We start from the raw sequence: 13,516 nt of genomic DNA on the forward strand, positions 1-13,516 counted from the left end.
TTCATGTGATATTCCTATAGGAAACATGGGATCCCCTAAGGTTCATACAGGCAGGCTTTACTACCCTCAATAATGACTCACTTGTGCTGGAAATCCCAGGTGCAATGGCTGTGCCAGGGGTTACCCCAGTGGTAACTGAAATCACAAAAGGAGAGTGCAATTCAGTTTGTGAATCATGAATCAATTCATGAATTTCCTTTCACTTAAAATTAGTATTTGGCCTAAAAAAAATTGATGGGTTTCTCTGATGAACTAAAAAAGTTTGTATCAGGAATTATCTTGCCTTACATGATACATCATGTATGGTTCCTATTATGCCACTGCATTACAAATATAGAAAGAGGATTTCACATGGGAGAAAGTGTTAACATCATGGAAATTTTTTTTTTTTTTTTTCACAAGGAAAGATTTAAATAGAATTGAATTCCCCCTATGTTCAATGTAGCCAATGTGATTTGCTGTTAGAGTAAAATACTAATTTTGATGCCAGTGCTCACCTAATTCAGTTCCAGCACCTCCAGAAGTTGTGGCCTCTAAGCAAAAGCAAGACAGGAGAGGAGGGGTAAATTAAGATAAATCATGAAAGTGAGAAAAGGTTGATAGAATTTTCAGGATATGGTAGATAATATGTTGGGGTATAGGATGGGGAAGAAAATAGTTCATTACTGGAGCTCTTTATATTCCCTTTAGCTTATCAATTTACCTGTGTTAGAACTTCCAGTTGCAACTGTTGTACTAGAGACTACTCCAGTGGTGCCTGAAGCAAAAGAGAGAGAGAGAAAGAGAGAGAGAGAGGTCTGATGGGCAATTCCTTTACCATCTTCAGAACAGCATGACCAAAAACAAGACCGTAACTTTAAAGTAGCAAAAAAAAAAAAACCTTCTTATAGCTATCCTGTCAAAGCAAAGTGCATTCTCCATATTTCATCGTGTGGCTATTCGAGGCTAATGTGAGTACATTGGCTTAGGGTCTAGACTTGATTTGCTTCTTATAGCCTTTCCCAAGTTTACCTGTTTTGCTTCCAGGGCTTTCCTTTTCAGATGTTTCTGTGGTGGCTCCTAATGTCAAGATAATAGAAACAGTATCTGTGTAAATGTATTCAAGTGTATTTAATGAATAAAATCCTAACACCTGAGGTCCAAAATTTGATAGATTTAAATCTTCAGAGTTATTTCTAATATCTCTGTGTCTCTGAATACAACTATCAGGACATATATTGCTTCCATCTGACACCAGGAAATAGCTTGAAACTTTTCTGGGCTTCCCTCTTCAGAACTGTAGCATAAATTTTGCACAAAAGGAAATGATATAATTTTTAGAAATGTAAGCCCAGATGGTTAACAACAACAATGACAAAAATATCTGGGCTGTCTGATATATTGCGACCCAAAGGAAATTCAAACATTCTCTCCTATGCTTCCTCTAACAAATATTTCCATGAAGAACCAAGGGCAGAATATAAATTAACAGGAAATCAAGAATTACCAATTCTAGTTTTATTTGTTATGCTTCCTTTTATGAGAGTTGTAGCATCTGAGAGTGGAAAAGAGTGTAGGGAGGGCTAATGGAAAGTCATAAAAAGCCCCACTGTACTTCTGTTCCAGGGTTAGTCCTGAGAGAGAAATAAAAACACTTCCTTCCTCACTGACTCACCTGTGTTAGTATTTTCAGGTGAGATGGTGCTCCCAGGGACCACTCCAGTAGTACCTGAAAACAAAGATGAAGGGTATAATTATGTCAATTTTATTCCTTTCATAAGAAGAATATATAGAATACAATGGAGAATCTACCGAATTCTTTATTATGTGAAAACACCATTTTTAGGGATAGCTTTTTTCAGAAATTATTTCGTATACTTTGCCGAATGTAATTCTTCATCTCCAAAACATATCTGGTGCTGGGGGTGGAGGGATAGTTTCAATGATAGTATTTTTTTCCTTTGGGCTCAATGTCTGGGGACAGGTGTGTGTGTGAGTGTGTGTGTGTGTGTATATATTTTTAACTTGCCCAGTGTGCATTTGACTGCTAACCAGAAAGTTGGTAGTTCAAACCCACCAGCTGCTGCATAGAAGGAAGATGGGGCAATCTAGTTCCGTAAAGATTCACCACCTTAGAAACTCATTGGGGCTTGCTATGAGTCAGAATTGACTCAATGGCAGTGGGTTTGTTTGTTTTTCTATGAATGTCAGTGACTTGGCTACCAGATCCCTCTAAAAGGAAAAAAAAAGAAGAAGAAGGAAGCAAGAAATGACTACCTGTTGAATTTTTATGTGGATTAAGTACTAATGTAATGAAAATTTTAATATTCTAGAAACATTTGGTGCTCTGGTGGTGTGATACCTAAGGAATTTGAGTGCTAACCAGAAGCCTGGTAGTTCAAACCCACCAGCTACTCCACAGAAGGAAGACTGGGTAATCTACTTCCATAGAGATACAGACTCGGAAACCCAAGGAGGGGTCGCTATGAGTCAGAATAAACTCCAAACGTTTATATATGGGACAAGAAAATCTAGTGGTATAGTGTAGAGGTGGTATATTATCTTGGTTAAATAGAAGACCTTTGGAACCAGACTGCCTGAGTTGGGAATCTGCTGTTCATTTGGTGTGTGACCTTGGGCAAGTTACTAAATATCACTGAGTCACAGGTTTTATCAAATGTAAAAACTGTGGTAAAATAATATCTGCATCACAGTTTGGGGTGAGGGATAAATAAGAATATGAATGACACAGAGTAGTGCCTGGCACATAGAAATGCTAGGAAACATTATTTATCATTGCTATTGTTATAAGTGAAGAGTGATGAGGTTAGGAAGGTTGAGTTCTCACCTGTATTTGTGCCAGTTCTTGTGGTTCCAGTGCCTCCAACAGAAGTGGTAGCCTCTAAGAGGGAGAAAAGGTGGAAACAGTGAGGTGAAGGGGATTTAGGGTTCTGAAGAAAGCTAAAGTCATGCTTTTCTGGATAATGATACATGAGATGTACACAACAACTACTAGAGGTCTTCCTGTGGAAGATTGCCTCACCTGTGTTTGAACTCCCTGGTTCCAGTGTGGTATCAGAAGCTATCCCAGTAGTGCCTGCAACAAGAAGGGAAGTGGTGATTCTTCTCTCATGAAGGGAGCTAAATTGAGAGGGAATCTACCTGTCTTTTGGTCTTTTTCAACCAGGTAGTAAATTATTTTTGTTTTCTCATGCATCATTTTACTTGAAAATAAAATAAATATATAAATTTGTCAAAGTGGAAGCCACTTTTTTCCAGGATTTAATGTCAGTAAGATAAGGATTAATTGTGCCCCACCCCTTGTTTCTCCTGTCCCTTTCTTGCTATATTCACCTGTTCCTAAGTTTAGTGACTGTCCAATGGTAGCTCCTAAGAGGATGATAATAGGAAAACTTTTGAGTATAAGGACAGACTCAAGTCATTGGGGTAATCACTATACATTTTGGTCTAATATACTGAGGTAAAAATAAAGTCTACTGTATTGAGATAAATTTTGTGTGTTCATTTGGCATTATGTTTACCTGAAATAGAATCTTCTGACCCTGTATTTTCTTCAGCTAGTATCTTTTCCTGACAAACAGGAAAAGAAAACTTTCTAGACAATTATCACTTCCACTCTCATTTTAGGGATCTATATATGGAAGCTGGGCTCTGGAATTGGAAAGATTTCAAAACTGTCCAAATTGATTGGAAATCAATGGTGAGAGTTTCTAAAAAGCTAGGTAGAGACAAGTATTGATTTGGGTAAAGGAAAGGGCAATGTACCAATAGTGAATGATCAACATGGTGGCACTGAGGAAGAGGAAGGCATAAAGAGGTACGTAGGAGGTATGGACAACAAAGACAAACCCTTTTGTATGTACAATACTGTGTTGTCAATGATAGCTAGCATTGATCTATGGGTGGGTAGATAGGGGGACAGGCTGAATGATTAGGTATGTCTAGGTAGTGGAGAGTGTGCCCATGACTATATATAGGGTTGCCAGACAATGTTTCTATGTACATATTTGTACATGCTGTAAGAATGTCCAGGTGTATAGTAGAACTGACAAAGGACAAATTTGTGGTGGCTTCGTGGCCACAGCCAGCTACCCTAAGGGAGCAAGCAGTTGGACCTGTGGACTTGGAACCATAGTCAAGGGGGACATCAAGCTCAACTGGCGTAACATATTACACAGAAACAGTTCTACATCATACTTTGGTGAGTAGCAACTGGAGTCCTAAAAGCGGTCCTCTAGATGCAATGATGGATCTCTCCTCATCCAGAGAAAAGAATGAAGAAAACCAAAGATGCATGGAGACAATTAGTCGATGGGACTAGTAGACCATGTGATCCTCAACCTATATGACCATGAGACCAGAAGTACTAGCTAGTGCCCAGCTACCACTGTCAACCACTTGGAGGGGGATCTATGTAGAGGATCCTGGATAAAGTGAGAGAAAAATGTGGAACAAAACTCAAAATCATCAGGGAAAACAAAGGCCAGTTCTGCCGGTCTGATAAAGTCTGGTAAGACCCCTGAGAGTATGGCCCCTAACTATCCTTCAGGTCTGGAACTGAACTCACTCCTGTGGCTTCCAGCCAAAAAACAACCAGGTATATGGGGTGAACATTGATCTCAGGTAGATACACTCCTTGGAGCAAACAATCAAGGGAGAACAGAAGGATAGTGTTTGTACAGAGAGATAGCATGGGGGGCAGGAGTGCATAGGAAAGGACACAGGGAAGTGGTAACAGGGAGGAAGTGGTACAGAAAGAAAGTAGGAAGAAAGCTGTTACATTGTGGGGAATTGCAGTCAATGTTATGAAACAAACTGTGTATGAAATGTTGTATGGAAAATGATTTTGCTCTGTAAACTTTCACCCAAATCACAATAAAATTAAAAAATAATAATAATAAAAATAAAAAGCTCCTCCTCAACACACTATCCTACTAAGAAGTATCATTGTAATTTATCATCACCCAAAACATACACCACACACAGAGTACTAATTTTCTCCTGCTTTCTATCCCACTACAGTGGTTTTTTTATTACCTCCTGTGGAAATTGTGGCTTCTGGAAGAAAAAGAAAAGAATCAGGTAAAGGAAGGGAATTTAGAAAGAAGAGAAAGTATATTCTATGAAAATATATTCTATGTATATTAGTAGAGCAGAGGAGTAGTAAAGTATTAGTAGAATAGGGTAGAGCTACATGGAAGACATTTCTGTCATTTCCTTCACACCTTGTTAACCTACCTGGACTTGAACTTCCAGGTGCAACAGTTGTGCTTGAGGTCACACCAGTGGTGCCTGAAATGAGAAGACCAAGGAACCTTCTGCACTGAAGTAATCTTGATATAAAATAAATCTCTATTTCTAGAGCTACACCGTTCATTGAGGTATTGTGCACTGGACAACTCTAGGAGACTCCATTTGCATAGATCCTTTTGTCTACATGGCTGTCCCATGACTGCATTTCATTGGCCTTCATGTTCCTGAATTAAATCATATCTTTTACCCATGTGTGATTTACTTAATCTAGTAAATATTTATTGATAGCCTATTGAATATTAGGGAGCTCTGGTGGCACAGTGCCTAAGGCATTTGACTGCAAACCAGAAGCTGGCGGTTCAAACCCACCAGCCACTCCTCAGGAGGAAGACTGGGAAATGTACTTCCGTAGTGTTACTGCCACGGAAACCCAAGAAACAGTCTCTATGAGTTGGATCTGACTTGACGGAAGTGAGTTTGGTTTGGTTTTTGGATTGAATATCAGGGATTTTTTAGTGAACAACATAAATGAAGCCTCTTTTCTCAAGTAGACTGTCATCTATTTGGTTTAATAAGCTAATATAATCTAAAGCTGCACATGAGAGACAGAGGAATTTTTCTACCACATTTACCTGTGTTACTGAGAGTGACTAGATTGACTGATGCTCCAGAGGTGGTACCTTATGGACAAAAGTAGTGCCTTTAGGCACTATGCTACCAGAGCTCCTATTTTAATAGTCAGATGTTTAAAATAGAACTCTTTGTGTCAAATATTCTCATGTGATACTGTTTAGTCCATTTGCCTGGATTGGGACTCTGTGAACTGCTACTGACTCCAGGTGAAGCAATCATGATAGTTATTAACATAAATAGAGTGAAGCTTCAAAATAAGTATATATTTTCTCATTCAACTAATATTTATTAAGCATCTCTTCTGTGGAATATTGGTTTAGGCCCTTGGCATGCATCAATGAGCAACATATTCAAGTAGCATAGTGCCTAAGGCACTTGACTGCTAACCAGAAGGCTGGCGGTTCAAATCTACCAGCCACTCCTTGGAAGGAAGGTTGGGCAATCTACTTTCATAGTGATACGCCTCGGAAACCCAAGGAGGGGTTGTATGAGTCGGGTCCGACTTAACGGCACATAACAACAACAATGGAGCTTCCACTCTAGCAGGGGGAGACCAGCAGTCAACAATAAACATAATAAATAAGTCAATGAGATAGAGGTTGGTAGGGAAATACTATGAGAAGATTAAGAACACAGTGAAAGGACTGGGTGTTGTTAGGTATGGCTGACCAGCAGGTTGCTTTCAGTCCTGCTATCTAATAATTAACTCTGCAAGTCTGGGCCCCAGGAAATCCAGACAGAGAAATCTGAGTTTATGGAATTCCTAGGAAGAAACGAGTTTGTAACTGGGGCATTACATTGTTTTATTAAGGACAAGAAATAAGAAAGCAATGTAATGACTGTTTTGTGTCCAAAGGAAATTCAAGGCCCTTTCCTTGGCCCACCTTCATATTCATGTATTCATTGCAACCACTCAAAGAAAGATTTGATGCAAATTCCAAAGTCTCAGACTGGAAACGCTTACCTCCTGGCAGTTGTGCTTGGGTAGTTCCACTGCTTTCTATGGAAGTTGTGGTCTCTGAGATAAAAAAGAAAGGAAGAAATAAACTCCAGGAATATGGGAGAGGATAGGCCGGTGCTATTGCCCAAATATATCTTCCAAGGTGCATATGTCCAGGATTTTACACATATTTTTAGACTTACCTGTGTTGTACCTTCCAGGTTCAAGAGTCTTTCCAGAGACTACACCAGTAGTACCTAAAAACAAAAGGGATGGGCAACAGTTAAATTTCTGGTTCACCACTTGATTTAAATAGAAATCTAAATGCTTCTTCTATGTAGCAGAATACTATTATACTGAGATTTCTAGTGCCAAGAAGTAATCCATATAACACTTTTTTTCCACAGAAAATTTATTAAGAAAGTTTTCACATATCATCCATTTCTCTTTGGTGTTCAATTACAAGGAGATAGAAAATTTTTTCCTTATCACCTATTTATGTATCATTAGCTGAGACTCCATGATGATCTGGTAGAGGCTCTTTTAAAACTAGGAAATGAGGAGGCAATGTAATAACTATTTTTTTTTTAAATTTTTTCTGAATTTGAAGATATGGTACATAGAGTGTAGATTGATTTTTGGAAGACTGTTTGAAGACGTTATTAGGAAACGTAGGTATTGGCCAACAGCACTCACCTGTGGCTAGTCCACCTCTTGTTTTACTTTCTCCTGGGGAAGTTGTAGCCTCTGAGGGAGAAAAAGAGGAGAGAGAGTTCATTGGAAAATATTCAAGGAACATTGAAAAGTTATGGTGGTACTTCTGCAAATGATAACATCAGAGGAGACAGAATTATGGGAGGACACATGGAAGATTGCATATTAACTTGCTGACTTACCTGTGTTGGAACTTCCAGGAGCAACAGTTGTGCCAGGAGCTACCCCAGTGGTACCTGAAACATGAAATGACTAGAATCATCACAATGACTCAAGTGTGTTTCCTGAATATCTGCTTTCAGGAGGATCTATTTGTATCTTTGTTATATTAAAGGACACTTGCTCTAGATCCTGGTCTAGTGATGTTTTCTATTAATCATCGTATTATCAAAGCAAGCAGAGTGGCTGATTTCTCAACTTGAGGAAATATTCCCAGCATCCGTGACAAAGAGAAAACATAATTTTTCCCCAACTAGTCTGTTTTACTGCCAGGGACCTGGCTCTCTAGTGCTACATTTGTCCCTGCTGTGGATTATTTTAGAGATTGAGAAAATATTGATGGTTTGTATTGTTTGGGTGGCATAGAAATATCTATATAGCAGCTCAGACATATTTCAAAGTTTCATTTAGATCTTCTCCACTTCCTGGGAACAAAATTATTCTTTGTTCTTACTGAGGATACTCTAGCAGTTTTTATACGTAATAGCATAGGAGAAATTTCTCAGAACAATTACAACAACTGTGCTGCTTAGAAGAATTACAGCTGAGAGGCTCAACTCTAGTACTGGTAGATTTTTAAGAAGATGTCAAATATTAGGGGGGAAAAAAAAAAGATTTGGCCTCAGATGCATTATCCCAAAATAAATACACAATATTCTATAGGCAAGCCTTCTTCTACTTCCAACAAGGTCATTGTAATGACAATCATTATTTGTTACCATCCAAATCCTGGGATGCTCATCCTCACCTGTTTTAGATTCACTTCCAGTGCTGCCTCTCCCTTCTGTGGAAGTGGTGGCCTCTGAGGTGGGGAAAGGAAAAAAAGGAGAATCATGAGGTCTGTGAATTGGTGATACTAGTAGTAAAGAGACATCCTTGCTCCTCAGCACTTGAAACAGTTCCTTTGCGGTTGACTTTCCCAATGCTACTGTATTTCAACCCCCATCAGTTAGTGCCTCAAGTCATCCTCACTTTCAGCAAGCAAAGTTGTATCATCTCCATATCTCAGGTTGTTAATGATTCTTCTTCCAATCCTGATGCTGCATTTTTCTTCATATAGTCCAGCTTCTCGGATTATTTGCTCAGCATATAGATTGAATAAGTGTGGGGAAAGGATACAACCCTGACGCACTCCCTTCTTGATTTTAAACCATGTAGTAGTGCCTAAGGCACTTGACTGCTAACCAGAAAGCTGGCGGTTCAAACCCACCAGCCACTACTTGGAAAGAAGATGGGGCAATCTACTTCCATAGTGATACTGCTTCGGAAACCCAAGGAGGGGTCACTATGAGTCAGGTCTGACTCAAAGGCATATAACAACAACAACAGTGTCCCCTTGTTCTGTTTGAATGACAGCCTCCTGGTGAAGGTACAGGTTCCTCATGAGTACAATCAAGTGTTTGGGAATTTCCATTCTTCTCAATGTTATCCATAATTTGTCATGATCCGCACAATTAAATGCCTTTGCATAGTCAATAAAACACAAGTAGACATCTTTCTGGTATTCTTTGCCTTGAGCCAAGATCCACCTGACAACAGCTATGATATCTCTTGTTCCACGTCCTCTTCTGAATCCAGCTTGCACCTCTGGAAGTTCTCTGTCAATATACTGCTGCAACAATTTTTGAATTATCTTCAGTAAGATCTTACTTGCATGTGATATTAATGATATTGCTCTATAATTTCCACATTCTGTGGGATCATCTTTCTTTGGAATGGGTACAAATATGGATCTCTTCCAGTCAGTTGGCCAGGTTGCTGTCTTCCAAATCTCTTGGCATAACTGAGTGAGTGCCTCCAATGGGGCATCCGTTTGTTGAAATATCTCAATGGGTATTCTGTCAATTCCCAGAGCCTTGTTCTTCACTCAGCTCTGGTAGCATTGTGCCTAAGGCACTTGACTGCTAACCAGAAAGCTGGTGGTTCAAACCCACCAGCCACTCCTCAGAAGGACGGTTGGGCAATCTACTTTCCGTAGTGATACTGCCTCAGAAACCCAAGGAGGGGCCGCTATGAGTTGGGTCTGACTCGATGGCAAATAACAACAACAATCCTAATGCCTAGCTTGTAAAAAAAATTTAGAAGGGAATTTCATCATGGTAGTTAGAGAAAAAAAGTAGTAATGGAGGCATGGGCTGACAAGTAATTCAATGAGGCTAAAGCTGGCATGTGAAAGAAGATAATGAGACATAAGTGTGGAAAGTAGATTGGACTCTTAAGGTCTCCAATATGAGACTAAAGAATTCTGAATTTGTTTGAAGGACAAGGGATAGCTGCTAAAGGTTACTGAGGACAGAAATTGCATGAGCCAAGATACAGTCAACACAGGATCATCTACTGCTATTTGGTGTATATTGCATCTGAGAATATGGAGAAGACTGGAGGTGAGGAACTTCCCTGCAATAGTCCAGACTAAAGATTAGCATGAATGTGAATGTATTAACTCATTCAACTAAGGAAAATATAGCAGAGTAGAAAGAGTTCAGGCTTTAAAATCAACCATTCTTATCTGGTTTTACAGGTAAAATCTCTGAACCTCAGTTTCTCTACCAAAAAATTAGGGCAAATAATACCTACATTGTTCAAATGAAATAATAAATGAAATCCAATCAAGATTCAACTGTATTGAGCACTTATTATATGCAATGATCTCTAGTAGGCACTGAGTGATATGCTGATTGATACGTAAGACATGGTCCCCACCTGATAAAATTTTGAACACTTCATCAGATAAGAGCCAAAAAACAGGTTCTTTCCTGGACCTCTTTAATTAAGTCACCAATTAATCAACTAATTCAGTAATTATTTAATTCCTTAACATACTGAGCACTGGTGCAGGCACTGGGGATGTATATCAGTAAAGAAATTAAGAAAATATGTCCTCATGGAGCTTATATTCTAATGTAAAACAAGTAGAAGGGGAAGCAATTTTTAAAAAGTGAAAAGTTCTCAAGAATAAACTTCTTTTGTTTATCTTTTAAAACTACTTTTAACTTTAAAAAGAGACACTGAGATGCAATGAAAGAAAAATAATTTTCATGGAAATGGTAGGTGACAAATAATACTAATATGCCGAGAAATTTTGGGATTGTTTTTGTTTATCTGATTGATCTTGTATGTTGGTACAAAATCAGAGTAGAATTTAACTATTATATAAATATGTAAGTTTAACTATTATGTAAATATAATTATTATCTAAATATGCCTTTATTACAATTTAAAGAGGCATAAGAATAGAAAAGCAAAAGGCCAATGTTACCAAAATCTAATTTAAAGTTCATATTTTTCAAAATCTGATAAATTAAGACTGCTGCTATCATGTTTTTTATTCCAATAACTACAACATCATATCTTTTTTTTTTTTTTTTTCAAACAGACATCATATTTTCTTACCTGGTATTTCAGGTTGTTTTGTTGGCTCTGAAATTTAAAAAAAAACAAATATATTTACAAGTGTGCATTTTTTATTTATCTCAATTCACAAAGGACAATTGTTTCAGATTAGAGTTTCGGAAGAGTTTCATAGTACCTTAGAGCTTTGTCAGTGCTCCAACGGAAGATAGAAATGCTAATTGAAGCCACATGTTCAGAAGCATATTTTCGAGTCATTTTAATTTCAACTTACCTACAACAAGTGCTGGTGGAATATTTCTATAGGAGCCTAATGAAAGAAAGGTTAGATCCATGTTTCAATTAAAGAATATACTTGAATTTTATTTTTAGAAAGTCATGCCAGTGTTTCAACTGCCATAATATAGAAAACATTTATTAAAAAGTAGAGGTACATTATTTCCATAAGACATATCTTAGAAATTCAAGTCAAGGTGAGAAATCTCCTTGGAGAGAAATTGTAAAGTGCTCTTAAAAGGAATCATCTATGAGCTATAAATTATCAAACAGAAAACAAAACCATTGTGCTTTTTTTTTACATTGCATGTGTGTAAATAATGTGAATTATTTACACACATGCAATGTAATGTGAATTATTTACACACATGCAATTCTCATTTGGTTCTCTCTAATTCAAAGCCAAAATCAAACTTAGAAAATGTTAAATATATATATATAAAATATATACAGTGCCCCAATAGTTACATACTTACATACTTGTTGCCCTGGCTTCAATTTATAATGTATTTGTAGTGTTCAATATAGTGTTAATCATGCCAATTTACTTATATTTGCATACATATAGATTAAGTAAAGAATAAATATAAATTTAGTTTGAACGAAATTAATTATTTCCTAGTGACTAATTTGTAAAATAAATTTATATAAGGGGACTTTTTAACAGTAGTAAGAACAAATACGGCATAAATCTTTGTGAGAAAAAATAAGCGCAAACAATCTATTACTTAATTTACTAATGGAAATTTAATCACTAGAGCGTATGATCTTTTAGATACTCTGTAAATTTAGAAATGCTGTCTATTTCAAGAAATGTTATCACTAGCCCAGAGACTATATTATAGCCTTGAAAGAATAGTTGATTTAATCAGTATTAGGGAAAAAAATTTGTCCCATAAATATTTATTAATTTTATGCTAGGTTAGAATAATTGTAAAGAGAAAGGAAATGATGCAATTTCACATTTAAAACAATAGTATTATAATTTTTTCAAATAAAATGCCTCCAATTTTGCTGTTTCAGAACATTAAATGCCATAAAAATTTGTCCTTATATAAAATGTATTAACTTTCATTTTATTATCTGCTGCTCCAGTTCCTGTAGTTACAAGTGGTGAAAATTTAAACTTTGTACTTTAAAAGAAAGCAAGATTTTATTGCTTAATCAAGGCATTTACTCTAAACCAGAAGGCTGGTGGTTCAAACTCACCAGCCACTACTTGGAAGGAAGATTGGGTGGGCAATCTACTTTTGTAGAGATACCGCCTCGGAAACCCAAGGAGGGGTGACTATGAGTTGAATCGACTCGACAGCAGTGAGTTTGGTTTTTTTGGTTTTCTATAAAGGGAAGATAAAACCCAAAACTCACTGCCACGAGTGGGATCTGACTCATAGTGACCCCTCCTTGGGTTTCTGAGGCAGTATCACTACAAAAGACAATTGCCCAACCTTCTTCCTTCCTAGGAGTGCCTGGTAGGTTTGAATTGCCAGCCTTCTGGTTAGCAGTCAAATGCCTTAGGCACTATACTACCAGAGCTCCCAAAGAGCAGATAGCATCCTGATTTTAGAACCCAATTTTTGAAGTGAAAACTGGATAGAAGTATTGTATGCACCATTTGACTACCTGTGAAATCTGGATTAAGTGAGGTAATATCCCCATCTCAGTTTCTCTTGAGAAAATTGAGATAATAATACTTATTCAAAGAATGATAATAGTAATGAAATGAGATTATGTATTTAAGGACATTGTAATTATTTAACTGTTGTTGTTGTTGTTGTTGTTGTTGTTGTTATGTGCCGTGGAGTCGGCCCCGACTCACTAGCATTATTAATTATTTTGTCATTTTTTAATTGGACAATGAGTAAGTCAAAGAACACATCTGATATCCATCTTACTTACTGGTGGTAGAACTTCCTGGTGCAATTGTTGAGCCAGGAACAGCTCCAGTAGGACCTGAGATTAAAAGCAGAAAATAATGAATAGTATTTTTATTTTATTTGGACCTATCTCCGTCCAATGTTTATTAACATACTAGGAGCTCTGGTAGCATAGTGGCTAAAGCACTTGACTGCTAACCAGAAGGCTGGCGGTTCAAACCCACCAGCTACTCCTCGGAAGGAAGGTTGGGCA

The 13,516-nt window shown here is 37.5% G+C and overlaps 1 protein-coding gene across 1 annotated transcript in view; it reads right to left on the minus strand.

Annotated features, from left to right (window-relative positions):
- The window catches only part of LOC103194585 (apomucin-like), a gene marked incomplete at its 5' end in the record, with an annotated part of 51,058 nt that overhangs the window by 15,667 nt on the left and 21,875 nt on the right, over positions 1–13,516 (minus strand). The window contains 12 exons of the mRNA XM_007937989.1: positions 82–135; positions 704–757; positions 1,655–1,708; positions 2,828–2,881; positions 5,239–5,292; positions 6,851–6,904; positions 7,030–7,083; positions 7,523–7,573; positions 7,723–7,776; positions 8,508–8,561; positions 11,153–11,179; positions 13,286–13,339. Coding sequence (XP_007936180.1) covers positions 82–135; positions 704–757; positions 1,655–1,708; positions 2,828–2,881; positions 5,239–5,292; positions 6,851–6,904; positions 7,030–7,083; positions 7,523–7,573; positions 7,723–7,776; positions 8,508–8,561; positions 11,153–11,179; positions 13,286–13,339 — 618 coding nt within the window. The remainder of the gene's footprint in view (positions 1–81; positions 136–703; positions 758–1,654; positions 1,709–2,827; positions 2,882–5,238; positions 5,293–6,850; positions 6,905–7,029; positions 7,084–7,522; positions 7,574–7,722; positions 7,777–8,507; positions 8,562–11,152; positions 11,180–13,285; positions 13,340–13,516) is intronic.

Source organism: Orycteropus afer, unplaced genomic scaffold (genome assembly GCF_000298275.1).
Source record: "Orycteropus afer afer isolate SDZICR_OR568_19922 unplaced genomic scaffold, OryAfe1.0 scaffold00045, whole genome shotgun sequence".
In the NCBI taxonomy this organism is placed as follows: Eukaryota; Metazoa; Chordata; class Mammalia; order Tubulidentata; family Orycteropodidae; genus Orycteropus; species Orycteropus afer.